At 36.7% G+C, this 19,896-nt stretch overlaps 1 protein-coding gene across 2 annotated transcripts in view; it reads left to right on the top strand.

Annotated features, from left to right (window-relative positions):
• The window catches only part of MLIP (muscular LMNA interacting protein), a 106,550-nt gene extending 86,878 nt beyond the window's left edge, over positions 1 to 19,672 (top strand). For both annotated transcript variants that reach the window (XM_032683950.1, XM_032683949.1), the window contains 3 exons: positions 9,785 to 9,841; positions 17,245 to 17,279; positions 19,363 to 19,672. In XM_032683950.1, the coding sequence (XP_032539841.1) occupies positions 9,785 to 9,841; positions 17,245 to 17,271 (84 nt within the window). In that variant the 3' untranslated portion in view covers positions 17,272 to 17,279; positions 19,363 to 19,672. The remainder of the gene's footprint in view (positions 1 to 9,784; positions 9,842 to 17,244; positions 17,280 to 19,362) is intronic.
• The last annotated feature ends 224 nt before the right edge of the window (positions 19,673 to 19,896 follow it).

Raw genomic sequence — 19,896 nt, 5'->3', positions numbered from 1 at the left:
CTGTATCTCCAGGCACCCACTACACACGTGGTCAGTGTCCACATGGTCACTCTATACCTGTTACCCTTCTAATTACGTGTTGTGTTTTGCTTCATGTTCCACTAGAGGGCAAAACCTGCTGGCATAAACTCTTATAACCATTTTAAATATGTTATAAGTACAGTATTGAGAAGGGACAGGAGGTCCCAGTGGATGAAGCTGTTATTCTTCACCTGCACTTTTGTTAAAAAATTACCTATAACAAGTGTTCCCTCAGAAATGGAAAAAACCAGAATGACCACCTGTGTCTAACATTACTGAGACTAGATATGGTGAGGTCCTAAACCTAGGATCATTTCATTTGTTGGCTTAGGGTGTAAGAAAATGACAGTTATTTCTATCTGAAATGCTTTATTGGAAGGGCAGTGTGGTGGTGTTTAGGCAGCCTTGACTCCGTGCCAGACTGTTTTTGTTCGAAGCTCTACCAAGTACCTGAATCTCCCTAGATGATGAAATTACACAGATGAAGCTGAAAGATAGACTTGGCAGGTTTTGTAGATTATAACTGTTCAAACTGATAAAATCCATAACTTGTGTCCCAAATCACTTCACAATGTGATTTTAGCTTTGATGGGAGGAGACAAGGTATTGTGGCTCTCTCCTTGTATCTGTGAATAGGCTGTTTCTGAAATAAAAATGTTTCCCATTTAAGTAAGCTGATTCTGTTCCTACTTGCCTTGTTATCTCTCCTTCCCCACTCTCTCCTTCCCCCCCAGCCAGAGGTGCTGCTGCTCTTATTTAAATTCCTTGATTCTGAATAATTATGAGTTAAACTTTGTATAGTTAAAAAACTCCCTTTCCTTTTGATTGCAAAAAAACATCTTAGGAAGATGAACTTGAATACAGCCATTGCAGTGATTGAGAGCCTGAGGTAACATTTAGCTCTGTGGTTAACTCCAAAGCATGCTTCTGATGGGAATCCCTCCAGCCTCTGACAGAAGACTGTGTAAAGTGGAAGAGCAAAACCCTCCACCTGGAATACTGTGTCCAGTTCTGATCTCCACAATTCAAAAAATATGCAGACTGACTGGTGAGAGTCCACAAATGGGCCACAAAGATGATCAAAGGGCCGTAGAACCTGCCCTATGAGGAAAGATTGAAGGAGTGAAGTCTTTTCCCCCTGGAGATGAGAAGGCTCAGGGAGGACCTCATCATAGTATCCCAGTACTTAAAAGGTAGCTACAAAGGGGACAGAGGCTTTCTCTTCACAGGGAGCCACATGGAGAAGACAAGGAACATTGGGTACAACTTGCAGTAGGAGAGGTTTCATGTTGTTATACAAAAATATTGTTTTTTACAGTGAGAGGAACTATTCACTGAAAAAACCTCCTTAGGGATACGGTGGAGTCACCATCACTGGAGGTTTTCAAGGTGTGGGCAGAGTGCTAGGTAATCTCTCCTAGGCTCTCTTTTCCACAAAAGATTGGACCCTTCCAACCCGTACTGATTTATGATTCTATGATTCATATGGAGACACAATCGATGTAAGTATATGTCAGGGCAGAGACCACTAGATTGTAGGAAACCTACCATCATTTTGAAGAATGACCTGCCCTAGTGAAGAGTCAAAGAATGAGTGGGTGAACTCCCTCAGCTGGGGACAGCCTCTAGGTCTCTACTGACTTTCAAAACTGCCTTTTCTTTCTGACATCAAGGGCTGAATACATGATTTATGTACACTCATGTGAAAATCTCCCTGTACACTCATGTTAGAAAATCTCCCAGCACAGCCTTTGAAAATGGATTGGTGGGAACTGGCTTTTTTGCATAAAGTATGAGAAATATTAAAAAAATACCATTTCTATCTGATCAGGCATCACTTATAACAGTAGCAGAGAACAAGTTCTCTTTAATGTCCAACTTTGGGATTGAGCTGATCCAATCTTTTTCCTGGACCTAAATGGAGTTTTCTTGAAATCACTCAATGCAGTTGTGCTGAAAGTGTCAACCTTCCATAATCACTTGCAGGTCTCCAGGCTCATAGGTAAGCAGAATATTTAAAGGGAATCTTTATTATTTTTTAAATGAAATCAGTCGTGTTTACCTCATCATCCAATCTCCTGCTCATTGGAGTTTGTATTTGATTAATGGCAGCATAGTGGGAATTAACATTCTGTGAATACAGCAGCCTTTCAAGGTTGCCATGGAAAAGCACTTTTCTCCCAGACATCATCCCAGCTACTTTTATTTCTAGAAGACTGTTTCTTTCTCTCTTTTGAACTTTGATATTTAGATGTTGTACTTGTGTAGGTGTATTGTGGTTGATCAATCTTCTTCTGTGTTCCAGAACAATTGCTTTAGTGTAGAGGTAAACAAGTCAGCTCTTTAGTGCTGTGCTACAAATTGGACCTCCTCGTTGGGAATTTACTAATACTTAATATTTCTGTGTCCCCTTTGTATATTCTTTTATGGCATTTCTTGGGCTTAGTGAGTTATTTTAATGATATCATACTTAGGTGACATTTCTATCTCTTTTAACTTGATTTGCTAATGCCTTCAGAAAATGCATCTGGAGTTCCTGCTCAGTTGATCTTTAAAGAAAGGCATTTCTTGTGAAGCTCTTTAGAAAGATCATAACTTGGTAATCAATTATTTTCTTCAAAAGCATTGAATTAGCAGCAGAACTTGAAGGTATCTTAGGTTCAACAGGAGACCCAGCAACATGCACTTAATGTGGAGGTGCCCTAACTCTGGTACTTCCTGGAATGAACTCTGTCACCCACTTCTCCCACTTCTCTGGAGACAGCTCTTCCAAAGGAAAAAAAAAGGATTGATTATTGTGTCACTCCTTTTGGTCTGTGTAGTTAGGAAAGTTTGAGAGCCTTCCTATCCCATTTCCACTAGGAGAAGCTGTTGATAGTAGGACCCTAGTATTTCTTTGGTGTATTTTTGTTAATTTAAAAAATATGCACACAAAAAGTAGTTTTTTCTTGAATGCAGTAGGATCAAGCCCCAGCAGGCACTTTCTATGCTTAGAAATGGAAATATGCTTCCTAGTGAATGCCTAGAAGTGTCCAAGTTTGCTCTTGGAACATAGTTACAGTCACTTCTGTTTCTTTTCGTCTTTTTATTTATATAGTCTGTCTCTGCTGGGACAGATTAAACCAGTCTTAAGCCCCAAAAAGTGCTTTAAAATACTTCGTCTTCATTCTTAGAAGTCTCTACATAATATAAAATTTGAGTTCATCCTTATCCCTGGCTTTCAAGGGTGATTGCATCTAGTTTCTGCATAGTGCATTTCAGTCAGACATTTTTTGTACAATAAGCATTATCAAATGTAGAAGAAATTCTGGTCCTAGTTAGCAACTAACTTCCGAGTCTTATCTTAGCCTTCTATATCTTCAGGGGAACACATTCTAGGAGAACAACCAAAGGAAACACAGCAGTCCCAATGCTACAACGCTTCTAATGTTTGCTTTTAATGTCTATGTTTGTTTGTGAAGGGGATTCTATGGCAGGTCACATGGTGATGGGGGCAAGCTTGTTTTAGCTTGGAGTCTGCCTCTGATGCTAGAATCCTGATTCATGACTGGATTTGGATTAGATACAAGTCCATTTCTGTAGGAATTCTTTAACAGTAGAAAATGGAATGTTAAAAAATGTCTATTAATGATTTGGCAAATGGGAACTGAAACCTGGGGACACAACCTTTGCTCATAATATAGTAAAAAGACAGAAGATAAGATTACAAAGAACAGAAGCAACCAAGAGGTAAAGGTTGTTATTAACAGCAATAGCAGAAATGTATAATTGAGTAAAAAATATCGAATGAGATTTGGAGCATGTGTAACCCGTATGAAAAACAAAAATAATACTTGTACACCTCTTATTGAAGACAGGGAGAAATCAAAACTTGAAGGAAAATCATATTTAATGAAAATTATGCCCAATCACTCAGAGCTATGAGAACTTCGTATCTTAGACCTCACTGAACACAAATGTTTCTATGCAATATCCCGCTGCTTTTTTAGATTGTAAAAAACACTATTCAGGTATCAAGAAATACTGCAAGTATTGATATAACGTGTACTCTGAAATATGATCTTAATTCACTGTACTTTCAGATAGAAGTATAAAATATAACTAGTTCTGGTGAAATTCCAAGCATGTACTTAGAGCTTGAATTAAAGAAGCCAGTATTTATGGATTTACAGAGATGTTATGAACTAGCTTTCTCTTTTTCTCAGTTAAACACTGACTATAATATTAGTAGTTATATTATAGGCAGAATATGATCTTAATACAAATTTTAATATAGTAGGTGACTGTTACACATGTACACTCTTGAAGATTCAGTCAAAGTTTGTCGTTTGCATTTAAAGTAACTAAGGTCAAAGGTCTCTGTTGCATCAGAAGCTTACTCAGAAAATAGAGTTTATTCTGTTTTGCAGCTAATCTGCTGAGAAAATACATGGGGGAAAGCCAGCTCCGAAAATTAAATCATTTCACACTCTCACCTGTAAAGCAGTTAAAGTTCCTTGGCTGTTATCATTCAATGAGCAATGAGCCCCTTCCTTGGGCCAGGAAGCATCCTCAGTTCTAAGAAATGACTCAATTTCTGTGAGTTTCATAAACAGTTCACAACCAATATTCTGAGGGAAATTTCAAATATTTTTGTTGTCAGAAATTCTGACATTTTCTTTCTAATACACATAAAAATTTGAAAGCATTTAAATACTCCAGAAACCAATATACATAATTTGGGTTATATGAGCTAACTCAAAGCAGATAGTTCTAATCCATGTAGTTAGAAGATGTTTGTCTTCTCTGCTGGCCTTACCCTATGGATGTGTGTGTTGCGGTTCTCATGCTTATGGTCTTCATTATGGGCCTGGAACCCTTGCTGGCCACCAGCTCCCATAATCACCTATAGTGAAATTAGCCCTACAAGGAACTGTAGTCTTCATTAGTCCACAGCAGAAATCGGAGGCTCTTACCATGATTGCCACAAAGTGCACTGATTGTGAAATACATTTTAATATTTTATGGAAGTGTTCCAAAGTGAAACATCCAGGACAGAAAACACAGTGTTCTAGTTACAGATGAGTTTTCTTACCATTAAATACTTAATTTTAATTTTCTAAATTACTAGTGAGAATTTGCAAGGTAAATCAAAATATGTTGCAGAAAGCTTCATTTTTCTGTTGCTAGTATTTTTCATTGAAAAATCATTTTGACAGAAAATCCCCAGTCAAATACATCACGGACTGGCCCTGCATGTGAAGTTTAACTTTGTCTGGAAAAAGGCAGCCCGAGGAAAATTGATGCACTTCTTATGTGCATTTCCCTCCCACTCTACTTAGAGATAAGGAATCCCTATTGCAAAGCCCTGTAGCTCCTCCAGTATTCTCCAGTATTTGGTTGCCTAGAGCAGTTGTGGATGACCCACCTCTGGAAGTGTTCAAGGCCAGGCTGGATGGGACTTTGAGCAACCTGGTCTAGTGGAAGGTGTCCCTGTCCATGACAGGGCAGTTGGAACCAGTTGATCTTTAAGGTCCCTTCCACCCAAACCTTTCTATGATTCTTTCAGTCTCAGCACACTCTGGTGTCCTCCAGGCCTGTTCCTGGTGAGAACCTATCAGGGAACTATGTTTGTGTGGTTCCAGTGCCTTGAAACAGTTTTGAGATCTTCAAGACAAAAATGCATGGCTACAGTAGTGTATAATAACAATTTGCATGTCTTTCAGGATGTTCTGTTGTATAAGTGTCTGAAGGCACATTATAAATCTATATTGTGATCGCCATTTCTACTTTTTCTTTTATAGAGAAGTGAAAGATGCAAAAGAATTGGTACTTAACCGACAAAATCTTTGAAATAAATTTTATACTGTGTCATTTTAAAGAGACTAAAAACTTCATAATCATAAATTGCCCCTTTATATTATATTATTTTCTTTCCCCTTAGCTCAAGGTAGTCCTCGCTCTGCTGCTGTGGGTGTTTTACCTTTTATTGGTACATGAGATTTCATCTTCTTGTACTCAAAGTGGATATCCATAAAACAGTTTTATAAAAACATTTGCTTGTTATGCATGTCTAAATAAATATTTTCAGCCTTTGAGAAATTAGTAATTTTGCCTATTGTAAAGGAATGTATCTGTGCTTAATAAGAGTCTAGAGTACCTAATTTATTTTTAAAGGGGATTCAAGACTTAATAGAGTAGTTTGAAAGAATAGAGTAAATGTGAATGTTCTCTGGTTACTATAGTTGAAATATTCTAATTTCTTATGTGTGTTATCTCTCACTGGTTCCGGTTTTAAACCTGTGCCTCAATTAGCAAAGGTTGCAGACCCTCTAGAGTGTGACTTAGATTAATGAAAAAGATCTTAAATTGAGAACACTTTAGAAAGCTTTATATTAGTTCAGAGGCAGCTGTGATTCATAGCACAATAAAGGTAAACTGACCTTTTAAAGGCAAATATGTCTTGCTGATTACAGAACTAAATGAACAAAGGTCTAACGAAGATGTTATATAATCACCTCTTTTCTAAGCCTTGACTGAGTCTGTAAGAGGTTATTTTGGCCAGGTATGTAGTTTCCCTTTGAACTTACATGCTGCAAATACTTACGTATTGTAAAGATATTCTGCTCTCCTCAGTACAATTTTGCAGCTAGAAATGCAGATTTAGTTTGCTCTGTCATTGTTCTTAGAAATAATAAAGAAAATGTCACATTACCAGAAAACTGACTAATATCTAGAAAAGTTAAGTATTATTGATTAACCTCGTAATAGTAATGCAGAGTTTTGTAACTGTCAAAGGAAACAAGAATAGAAACTAAAAAAGAAATATTCATCTCCCACCACCAACAGACACAATCCTTTCACATTTGCAGATGGAAGTAGGTTTTCTTGCCAGCTGCTTTGACCTGAAGATGAAAAACTGCCAGGGATAGAGCTTGATGAGGTTTCACTACACAACACACTCACAAAAAGTGCATAGTCCAAGTTGCATTCAGATCTTGTGGACATAGCCATATTCCTATACGACTTTGAGGGATGATAGTCACACAATGTTTAGTAAGAAAGGGTTAATCCCACCTCATTCTACTTGCTTCATATTCTGGTAGTTTTAAGTTGACTATGTGGTGTGCATTCAAGAAAACAAAAAATCTTATTTTTAAGGAAAAATCAGGAAGGAAGGAATAAGATTCTGTAGCCTCTTGATTAAAGGGCATGAGAGGGAATAGGCATGAGAGCCTACAGCAGGGCTCTCATTTCAGGTTATATTGACATGATATAAATAACACAGATAACCATTTTTTGGTCACTCAGGCCAAGGTACTCAGCTCCTTCACAGGTGGAATAGGCAGAGCTGTATGATTCCAGGGAAAAACCCAACACCCTCCTTTCAGGGACTTGCAAGACTAAATGTTATTTCAGCAGCGCAGCACTTAGCTTATATAATGCATATTCACTAAAGTACTACATAAAGTTCTTTATAAATGAGCCATATGTGACTTCATTAAGACTAGACACATTTGACTGTAGAACGTATATACTATTTTATGACAACTTCAAGGGTTTTATGTCAGAGAAGCCTTTTGAAAACAGAGAGAACTGTACACTGTTAGTTTTTTCTCCAAGTCTTAAGCATGCACTAACTTTTTTCTTCATTTCTAATCAGTGAATTCCTTGTCTTGTTTCAATTAATCTTCTCCAAAGTAATCAATGTTAATGATGTCTGTCCAGAAAATACAGATTATTTTTCCTCTCTGTGGAGACTGTCATTCATGTTGGCTCTTTAGTTTGAAAAGAGGACACTATCAAAATAAAGGAAGCAAATATATTTCTTGGACAAAAATTACTTTTCTCAGGTCTAAGGAGGGACTTGAGACCTTATACTCAAGGAGCATGGTAAGGCAGAATCATGACTGAGAGGGGCATTTCAGGTTAACGGGGTAGGCAATGAATACCAGCAAGAAAGGCCAGGATGAGATAACACAATAGAAGTGCATTTTTCATTATTTGGCTGTCTGCAATTTGAGAAAAAGAGCTGCTGCAGTCTCAGATCACTACCTGACTGTGGGGCTTTTCTTTCTTGCAAGCAGTGGACCATTCTTCTCAGAAGGCTTAGCTGCACATCACAACAGGATATGATCAATACTTTTCTTCTTGTCTTTTTGGTTGACCCTTCTTGCTTTGCCTGGAATACAGAGATGCCATATTCTGATGAGGCAAAGGGTAACTCAACTCTTGGGTTTATTCCAATGAAATACACTTGCCAAGATACCGCAGGTGTTGCTAGAACTTTGTATCTCTGTGCCATTAAGGACTGCCCACCCTGCCCACCCTTGATAGTCACAGGGTGCTGGATTTGGAAATGGGACTTCTGTCTCCCATGAAGACCATCAAACACCTCCTGTGTGTGCTGCAGCACTCGGGTGGTGTGAGGTCTGGGGAATGCTTTGGTGGCTGCCTGGCTGACGCTGGAAGCCAGGTGAGCAGCAGAGGAGGGATGTTGCCACTGAGAGGGTCTAGGCTCCTTACCCATTCCTTACACTTCTTTTGCCTAAAAATATTTCTTTGTAGAAATTTATTAAATAAATAAATAAAACTGTTGCCTAAAGTTATTCACTTTTTGTTTTGGGAAATAATAATAACAATAACAACAACAACAATAATAAAAATTAAGTGGTTCAAAGCTGCTGTTGTTGCTAGAATTGATTCTTTCTTCCCTGAAAAGGAAGGGCAAATTCACAAAGGGAGAGAGCAATACATAGCAGATCCATAATGTAATTTCAGAAAATTAGAGTACATTCCACTTCAGTATCTTTTTTTGTGTGCTGGGCCAGTTTAGCAGATCCATTTTGTTTCTCAAAAAGCAGTGTCAAAATCAATTTTCTTAGAAGAGCAATACTTTTAAGCAACATGTTTGTTGATTTACTATTTGATCTAAATGCCAAAACAAATTAATGCCTTTGATAATTTGAAAATAGCAGGCTTCTTCCTGTCTTGTTTTTATGGAATTCTAAAATACTCAAATACACTTTCAACAATCTTTGCTTTAAAGAGGATGTCTCTGTATCACTGTACAGGAAAATGTCACAAGCTTGTGATCTTGACATTACCTTTATAAGCTCCAGATAATCTATTTACCTGCATTCTAACTAAAATCTCCTTGAAATTGGTATGGTTCTTCACTTGAGTCACATCCATCAAACTTCATTAGTCATAGCAAGACATATAATGTTCAAAACACTGGAAAGTTACTGAGATCTAAGACTCCTTTCTGCACATACTAATTACTGTTACACAGCATTTTTTAGTTAAACATTTTTATGATTTATGTCTGTGAAATTTTGAATTAAGGAAAGCTCTTTTGGAGGAGATTTAAGAAGATATTCAAAGTGACAGAAATATGGTTGCAGTTTTCAATAACTTTCTGTGCATTATCTCATACTAAATGTATCATAACACAGGTGCCCATGCTGTGATTTTTACTCAAGATACCTCCTTGAAATTCAAAAGGAATTTATCCCTTCTCCACTCTTTTAATTATGGGAATATAATATAAAAAAAAAAGACCATACTTTTAAATAGATTTTCATACAGACAAGGAGTAACAACAGAGAGTATGCTGAACACAAATGAGATCTCTTTGCCTTGCTATCCTCCGTATGTCTGAGGGTTTGGGCTTTAATTATTAAATTTTAGCGATATTTTATATAGAAATTAAATTGATTGTGGATTTCTTTTTTCTTTTTTTAACCGTATACTCTCTCCAACTTGTAACATCTTTTCTCAGAAGCCCAGTCATCCCATGATGCCTATTCCAGAAAATGAGACACTCAGCTCTAAGGAGGTAATCAGTTGACATTTAATGCGTTTAAGCATTTGCATGCTAGTTTTATCATTTACGTATGTAGCTTGTATGGAGTTGATCAGCAAAAATGTGCTGAGCTTTCAAACCTACTTTTTTTCCAGTGCAGGGACTAGATAAACATTAATTGTTCTTAATGATTAACGAAGAAAAGAAACAGAGTTGTTTTGCAGCCTGTGTTGAGTATGTGAATTTCGAATAACGCTAACATTTACACTTGAGGTTCCTGATATGTGCTGTTGGGAAGTAAGCAAGTGGGAGTTGTTAAATTATGCAATTAGTCCTATTTAAATAACACTTTCCACAATTTTCAGTCATTGATATATAGCTTCTGCTTTAAATACCAGATACTACAACAGCTACCAGAAGCGCTTATAATTAAGTAGCTATTGAGAATTGCATAAAAGAGAGTCAAGAAAACATAAAAGGTAATTCAAGTTTGCCCAGTATCAAAATTCAGTGTCAGTTTTATTTGACTTTGAAGAAGGACAGACACAAATTTTCTTGAAGTCTAAGTTCAGGGGCCAATTCCCTACTACTTTTACATATCTTAACTCTAGGTCCATAGCGGTTACCACCCTAGATAATTAATTCAGTGAGAGCAGACGCAATTTACTAGTCATTATCAATTTTCTCTTGAGACAGAGTATATAAAAATTAAAAAGTTTCTGCTGGCACAGGGAAGTCCTTTTTACCAGCAAGGTCATGAACACGAAACTGATTTATAGCCTCAGTGTTGAAATAAACATAATGTAATTAACTATCATAGTCTTTACTCTGGCTTTGGAATGTAATAGAACATCTTTAATTAAAGGACATTTTCAATATTATTTTTGAAATTCACATTTGAAGGCATAACTTACTACCAATAATAGAGTACGTTTATGGCAAAGGATGAATTTTTTGCTGCTGAGACCTTTTACAAGGTGCATGTTCACAATTATTTCACTAGTTTTTTGATGAGTTTAACAATACAGATAGGAATGATAATTAAATCTTTGTAACTCAGTTTATTTGTAATTTATTATTCTAGAATTTGATTCTAGTTTTGTTAAAAGCAGAAACACGATAATTTAAATAAATGAAATGGATGTTTGCCAATAATTTCTGCCAAATGATTAACTTCCTTGTTATTTTGAAAAATATTGGGAGAGTTTTGGGGTCAAGACCTTCACATCTTGGAAAGAGAGGATTTTCCTGAATTCTGAGTTTGTTGACAGCATATCAATATATTCACACAGTTTATCTCAGTTTCCACTGGAAAAAAAATGGTAAAAAAAGAGTAAAAGAAAAAACGTTGATATCTCACTTGTTGAGTGGATCTGCACCAGGAATATATAAGCACAAATGTAGCCTCTTATTCTCATGTGAATTCCCGGCCTCTCTGTGCACGGTGTCAGAGGCTTAGAGCTATTTCGTATCTCTTTTTGTTTGAATCTTCATCACAGCTTTCTAACCTCCTCCTTTTTTCCTTGCCTTTGACATTTCTGCTTGTTTCTACATCATCAATCTTGTTTCCTCTGCCTCCCAGGAGCTACTTCTTGATTCTCTCAAAAGCAGTGTCTGCTGTGGAATTATTCAAAAAAAGACCTAAAATGCCCTCACAAAGAGAAGTTAGACCACAAATACCTTGCAGATCTTCTCAGATATGTTATTTTTTTCCATCTCATCTGCAAAGTTTCTGAAATATTATTGAAGTTAAGGTATTTCACTAGAGGGTGGTGAGAGAGACTGTATAGTTCTGAGGATAAATTTGTTGTTGAGATTAAGTAGATTTGCACCACATCAGGAACTCTAAAATCTGTGCGTATATATACACATATATGTATATATGTGTATTTGTATAAATGTGTGTGTGTATGTATGCATGTGTGTATATGTATATTTGCAGCCTCTGATGATGCAGATGATTTTCTTGTATTTGAAAATAAGATTCGGAAGGGAAACAAACAGCTGAATTCTTGTCTCTCATCCTTCTTCTTTACAATTTACACATCGAGGGAGAATTTTGCAGATCTAATGGAAAGATGGATCCTTTCAAAGAGCATTCTTTAAGGGACAAGACACATAATTTAGCTGAGGCATTATTAAGATCAGTTCAGTAAGTGAAGCATCTCACATTTACGTTATAAAGTCAGACTACCGTGAGTGAGATATTCTCGAAAAGAGTTTGTGGTATGTTCTGATTTAGCAGTGAGAACAAAAGTGCTAAGTTCCTTTGATTAGAGGCCAACTTGGTCTGTTCCAAGACAGGTAAAATATATAGTACCGTCTTCTAAAAATTCCCTCATATTTAAACAAACACTTCAAACAGAACTTTAATTTATTAAAAAGCTTAAATTTATTACAACCATTGCAGCATTTGTGCCTTGACATCTAGAACAAAGATATCTGATAAAATTGTGGTTGCATTTATAAGGACCAAAGAAAATCAACTGAAAAGAAGATTTATAAGTGCTGCTATCAGTACGCTTTGTCTTTCTTTTGATTAACGTCTTGTTGGATGACAGTCATCCACCACTTAATGTTAGCTAGAGGCAAATAATTAGTTTTAAAGTTGAAAAAAAAGTGTAAGATACCATTTTGTACAGCTGAGCAAGATGAGTATTTATTCTGGTTCCCTGGGGCCTGTCACTAATGTGTATTTTGTAACTATGACTATGCAGATGAACTCCAGTCCATGTAGATACATCAGGAAGAATTGTGTCAGACTCACCACAAGTTGTTCAGGAAGTAACATCAAGAGATGACACATTTAATGTTTTCTCTATTACAAGTCAAAGAAAATATTCTCCAATGAACTATTCAAAGTACTTGTACAGGGCATGAGATCTAACTTTTTCCCCCAATTTTTAATCTCATTTTTATCAGAGGAGGTGACCAGGGCACACCATGCTGGCCATGTGGGAGTTGAGCAATGTCTTTGTATGTTTAGTGGGTGGCAGAGAAGACACAAATGCATCTAGAGATGACCCACTTTTCTCATTCTCAGTTAAGAAGGATTGAACAAAGGCATCTGTTTCCCTCGAGATCTATTGCTGGAAACAGAAGTATGCAGCACTGATACCCAGAAAGAGATCCACATTTATACTATCTTGGAGACAGACAGGAGAGCAACACAGAACCAGGATCAGGTCAAGATATTTGAGGAAGTCGTCTTAGCTGTCCTGAAGGTGGTGGCTTCTTGGAGATATGTTGTTATTGAATTGTCTTTGAAGAACAAACAATTTTCACCCTTTTCTGTTTTATGTGGTTGTGTCTTCAGAATTGGATGTTATGATGCTTTCCCTTTCCAGTGCATTAAAAAAAGTCAAGGTATGTCTTGGTTGATGATTTTTAAAATCACAACACATTTCAGGCACCTGCATTGTTCCTTTCTATTTAGGAACCTATCTTGATTCTAGGAACAGTTTATACTGAATTTACACTTTAAGAGTTTACATAACCCAGAAGTCTCCACCTAATTTAAAATGTCTTTTTTATCAGTGAATCTTGTTTGGATGATGAACTGATTAGGAAAAATCCTGTCAAGTTATAAGTCAAATATTACTCTTACTTCTATAATAAGAACCTTAGATCACTGTCATATAGTCTCTGCCCTCTTCATCTGTAATTACATATAGGCTTATACTTCTCCTGTAATGTTCCTCCCTCAGAGTGAAAAAGTCAGTGTGATTTCTGCAATTCCAAAAAACAAATGGATGGGCAGATGCTTTGTGAAACATAATTGCCTCCTTGACCTTTAGGAAGGAGTGAGGGAGGGAAAGAAGATAAGGCGCTCCTAATTTCTATGTAGTAATTTGTATTGTTTTCCTTAAAGAAAAGTATTCACTGAAAATTAAAAAAAAAGTTGTATTCAGAAGAATAGCATTCTATTCTTCATGTAATTTTAGCCTCATTCCGTAAGAGCATGTACCAAGTAAGATCTATCACTTCTCTGTGAAAGCAGGAAAATAAATAAGGGATATTCTCCTTGTGAAATCCTCCTCTACAACCAGTTGATTTTAAATGGAGGAGATCTGAAGGATACTCCTTGGAAACCTAATCAAGAGATATGCCACTAATTTTTGATACCTACCGTTTTCCTTTCAAGTAAAGCTAGTGTTTACGCAGGTTATGATGTGTGAATGATGTTATAATCATTCCCAGAATTGTACTGAGTCAGAATTTCTAGAGAGAACATGGGGCATATGTACATGTATAGTCTCAAAAAGGCATTGCATGCAGGCACTAGAAGTATGTCCTCATTACCCTTATTCCTCTATGACTTGCAAAATCCCAAGTCTATGACACAATTACTTTAGGTCCATGAAATCTTTAGCTGAAGCTGTTACTCTGTTTTATCTGTTTGTTACGTATGAAAGATCTGCAATATTTACTTGAGATCTTAATAGCATCTGTAAGGCCAACATTCATAAAACGACCACCTGAGAAAAAGATGATTTCATTGACTTCAGTGATGACAGGGTTTCACTGACTGTCTTTTGTGCAAAGTAGTAAAAGTTCTTGAAATTTGAAGTTCTGTAAAAATGTCAATAAGGTCCAAAGTTCTGTTATAAGTTGCTCTTAATCTTTATTTACTTAAGGAGTGTTCCTAGTCTGAAGTCAACAATAGTATTAATCATTGATAGGTTCTACATATAAGAGGAAAATGCACCCATTTTTTGAAAGTGTCCTTGTACTAAAGAATTTATGTAAGGGGTTTTGCTTTACATTAAACAGAAGTTCCAACCCAAATGACATTATCACAGCAGACTGATGTTCATCCAGTTGAAAAAACCTCATTGTATCCTGGATTAGTCTGTAATGATCCAGCTCTTGCATACCATTCAATACCTTCTCAACTTGTAAAGAAGATTCTCTGTCAAAGAAAGAACAGGGATGTGGCAGATACCTAATGAAAGTAGAGGGAACTGTACTGGAAGCACTCCCACTCAAATGTCAACTTTGTTCAAGCCCCTTTTTCCATTTGGTGCTGAGAGATGTCCTTCCCAGCATGCAGATTTATTGGGGCAAAAGTCTGCCTTGCTCCTTGGGCTTTCCTTGGAGCATGTCCACCTGTCACATTGTGGATGTACTGTTCACTTTTTGCTTTCAGTCTTGCCTAAGTTTGCAGCCTTGTTCCCCAGACAGTGGAGAGCTGGTATACACTAGTATGGCAGAGCATTACTGCCAGATCCTCTTTGGAGTGATGGTTTTACTATCCTTAGTTTATTTTGACCAAGCCAAGGACTGTAAACCTAGGCTCTCTCCATTATAACTGTTCATTTGGCTAAAAATTTGATGACCCTGCAAATGAGCATTAAAAGTAGGAATAACTACTTTTGCTAAAGGAATAAGATATTCAGGTGTCAACTGTAACAAATTCTTTAACCTCCAAAATGGATGAGCCACTGAAAGGAAACAGTAAGCTGTAGCCTTCTGATATTTATAAATAGAAAGGTAGGTCCAAACAATGCACATTTCTAAATTCTCAAATAAAACCTTTAAATATCAGCAGACATACTTTCTATTTACTTTATAATTTAACAATGCTTTAACCTTTATTTTTTAATACTTTTTATATACAGCAGGAAGTTTATACTTGCAACAGGTAGTTGGGCAATACTTTTGGCCTCCTTCAATGATATCTTCTTGTTTTAAATAAAAACTTTCAGTTATAGGCTACCAACATGAAAGGGCATTAGATCACCATGCACTAACAATGAAAAAGCATTTTATGCATTTATAGGATTTTATTTCCAATGTGTTGATTATAAAAAGAATTACTGTAAATATATTACTTTTATGGTAAGTTTACATTAAAAAATCTGAAAGAGTAGTAATATAAGAGTGATAAAGAGAAAGTTTGAAATGTCAGTATGTTGTTTAAACTGCTATTTTAATATAATTCTACTTGGCTTTAAGAAACAGCTGTTGTATTTGGTCTCCTTCAAATAGTGGCAGGAGTACTGTATAATAGTTTTAGAGGGAAAGAGCTTGCCCTGAATAGGTAGTCACAGTTGTATGTTGACGGAGGCTTTTTTAATATTCAATACCTAAGTAATGCATAGGTAATGAGAATCACAGACTCAGACAAAAATTAGTTATAGTGTTTGACCATTCTTACTCTGAAAAATATTTCTCCTTATGGCTAGTTAAAATTTCCCCCCTTGTTGCCTCATTTTCTTTCACTGTGCAAATCTGAGCCACCTATAAACCCTGCTTAAATAGCTGGAGAGGGAAAATGGATACCCTTTAGCCTGTTCGTTAGGTTAAACAAGAGCTGTTGCCACCCCTCATCTGTCACATGTCTTTCCCAGAAATCAAGGAACACTTGCAACTATCCTGATAGTCCTCCATTTGGTTTCCTCTGCTTGCTTGACAACTCTTTTTTATTGGGAAGGCTCAAAAATGGAAACTATGTTCCAGATGCAGCCTCACTAGTGCCCAGCAGAGGGGAATGACTTCTCTCAACCTGCTAGTTGTGCTCTAATTAATGCAACTGTGTATGAAGTTATCCTTCACCACAAGAGTGAACTGAAACACATTCAGTTTGGTGTTGACTAGACCTCATGTCCTTCTTGGCAGAGCTGCTACTTAGCCAGTCACTGACCTATAACATTGCATGGGTTATTCACTTCCTCCATCCCTCCTTGTCCCCATATCCTTGTCCCCTGCCAGATGCAGGATTTTGTGTTTGCCTTTGTTCACAAATCTCATGCTAGCCCATTCCTCCAGTCTGGAAAAGTCCTTCAGTTTGGAAAAGTCCTTCAGAATGCGAATCATACCCTTGGCATATCAGTCTCTCCTGCCCATCCAAGTTAGGAACATTCACAGACTTCCTGGACATGTAGGATCTTCAGGACCTTGATGGAGATGTCACCCTGGCATCCTCTGAAACACCACCTGGAACAGAGATTTTAAACCACTATCTTTTTAGACCAGTGTCCCAGCCAGTTATTCGTCCGCTCTGTAGTGTACCCTGCTCCTCAGTTTGAGATTCTAGGTGCCTGTGGCAAAATCCTTACAAAGTTGGAGGAAAATAACTCCTATGTCATGTGAATGCAAGGGTGGCCACATACTCTCTCCTCCCAGCATGAGGTTTAAAAAAGCATGAGTCTGAAATGTCCTCCGATGTGCATTTAGTTAAGGTGATGCTTGTCTGTTGAAATCTGCTGTGTGCAGTAGACTTCCTCAAACGTGTTAATGCATGAAACATCATTCCCTGGTTCAGTAAGCACAGTTGTAAATTAACAGTGCAGCAAACCAGTGCTTTAAAAAAAGAGAAAGTACTTACTGTATGAAGTTGTCTGCTGGTTTTTACAACTGTGCCTGCTTAACATACTGCAGTTTTTATTCTCCTCTCCACTTTGTTTTCACCTTTTATTTTCATTTTTCTATAGGTTTCCAAAGAAAGAGGTTCTATTTAGCTCTGACAGTGAGTATGACTTTTTTCTCTAGCTTGATTACAGTCACAATTTGAATATGTAACTACTTTGGTGTCACTTTAACAAATTTTTATGGCTTTGATTAAAAAGATGGTAGGGTGCTTTAGCTACACAGTTTAGTGTTTGGATAATAAGATGGCTATGTTAGATGAAGGATTTTCTAGGAATAATTACCAATGCAGAATAATTCCAATTCTTAACACGACAGAATAAAGTCATAATTGGATTAATTTTAAGTGGTATACAATCAAAAAGTTGGAAGAGATTGAGGTATAGTCTGGGATTGGATAGTAAGGTGATGTCAGGGAAATAAGATTTTTTTTTTTAATATTTGAGCACATAATCACATAGTACCATTAAAATGAATGGTTTGCTAGAGTTAAACAACACCATATTACAAATAATGTACTATGCTTGAGAGCAGATGTAACATAGTACTTAAAAAGGGAGGTCACCAAACAGGTGATACTGGAAAGGCTGAAAGGTTCAATGCCTTTTTTTTTTTTTTTTTTTTTTACTTGTTTCAGTCTTCACAAAAAAAAAAAAAAGAGTAATTATAACTAAAAGTTTATTTCAATTATTATTAAGAATTTGAGAGTAGGATCATGGAGAGAAATGGAAAATAACACCTGAAGGAATGCTGGGGTGAATTGGAGTATTCAGGATGGTACAGCTTAATGAAACTTACCCTTAAAATACTTAATCAAAGCAATTTCTCAAACACTAGTGATTAGCAGGATGAGTAAGTTCCCAGAAAACTGGAGAAAGGCAAACACCATGTCCTATCTAAACAAAAGAGGAAAGAAAAATCTAAAGAATTACAGAAAAATCAGTTCTAACAGCATTTCCAAAACACTGGAACAAAGTATTAAACAACACATTTGTAGGCATCTAGAGAGTGGTAAGGAGATAAGATTACTTGTACCCGGACATGTCAGAAACAAATCCTATCAAGTTGATCTCATTTCCTTCTGTGACAGCAAAGCAGATACAGCGATGTGTTTTATACACAGTCCCACACGACATTCATAAGCAAGCAAAGCAGATATGGACTAAATTAAATTCACATAAAGTAGATACATAACTGATTGGAAAGCTGGACTCTGAGAATTGCTGCCAAAGAGGGAGAACATCTCACAACTTTCCAGAATGCTGTCTTCTATATAAAACTATATGTCTTCACTTTAAAACTTTGTCATTAGTTACTTGCTCAATCACATGGACGGTAGGATTACCCAATTTGCAGCTAATGCCCATTTGGGAGGACTTGCAAGGAGCTTGGAAGGCAGGATTTTAATCAAAAAAATGTCACTTACAAGAAGGGCTTGAAATAAATATGGTAAAATTCATTAAAGACAAATACAAAAAAATATGAAGAGTGCAGACAGAAAAGGCATGATGATGTTACTGCAGGTGAGAACCTGAGGATTATAGGAGAGGACAAACTAAATATAGTGGAAGAGGTGATGGTCTTACAAAAAATGCCATTCCAGGGAGATATTGAAGAGAGTGCTTATAATATGGTAGAGGCAATTACCCATGTCTGTTCAGTACTAGTGAAAAATCAGTTATGTGGGATGTATCATGTCCTCGCACAGATGAATAGAATAGAAATAAGGACAGAGTAGAGGCACAGCAGTTTGTATCTCTTCATAATGGACTATTATAAAGGGATATTAGTCACTTCTCCATCTTTCCTGAGAGTAGGAGAAAGAGAAATGTGCCTAAATTTCAGGGAGAGAGATTTAGTTTGGATTTGAACAGTTGCAGCTTTGTGAAATTTTAAGTCTTAAAAGCAGTTTGCCTCCGGCTGCTGCAAAGACGGGCAAGCATCTCACAAGGTAGATCTGGTCTGCAGCTCTCATCTGCTCCCACAGCTATAGCACAAATGAGGTGGCTGAATATATCTTTAAGGTTTGGGGTTTTTTTCTGTGAAACTATGAGTTCCTCTTGTTAGCTAGATCTTCAGGTTGTATAAATGAGAAAAAACTAGGTGACCTGAATGCGTGTTACACATCTTACTAATCTTTATGTTTGACCTTTTGGATTCATGCAAAAACTCTTCTTTTGCAGCCCCAAATTAGGATCAAGAGCTGAAACTGCATTTTGAGGCCTGTTTCTGTACTAAGAAGGAATCCACACCACAAATGTTATTTAAAGCACCATTAAAAAAATTGCTTCCAGTATGATAATTGTAAAGCAGTAATAACAATCAAATATTCTTTCAAGAGATAATCTTATATAATAGCATAATTAACCCCAGAGCTACACACTTGAATATGCCATTTCTTGAAATGCTTGTTGTTTTAAGAGATGCCCAATATAACACAGCATATTTTATTTAGAAATAATATAAATGTTGAAATTAAATAAAGCTGTATTTTTGTTGCAAAGTGTTTTTTGCGATTCTTGTTATTACTCCTGTAAATTTAACTCCATGTGTTTCAAATAGCTGAGAACAAATGCCGATATTGCCGGGGAAGGAATGCTCCTGCTTGCTTAACCTTGGTCACATTTTGACACCGCACTGGCACTTGGGTTTTGTGAAGTAGTCCAGAGATCCAGAGACTATTCACGTTTGTGCCAGCATTCACAGCAGTCAGCATG

Source organism: Chiroxiphia lanceolata, chromosome 3 (genome assembly GCF_009829145.1).
Source record: "Chiroxiphia lanceolata isolate bChiLan1 chromosome 3, bChiLan1.pri, whole genome shotgun sequence".
In the NCBI taxonomy this organism is placed as follows: domain Eukaryota; kingdom Metazoa; phylum Chordata; class Aves; order Passeriformes; family Pipridae; genus Chiroxiphia; species Chiroxiphia lanceolata.
The sequence above is the reverse complement of the archived record's forward strand: the minus strand, read 5'-3'. Positions and strand labels throughout refer to the sequence as shown.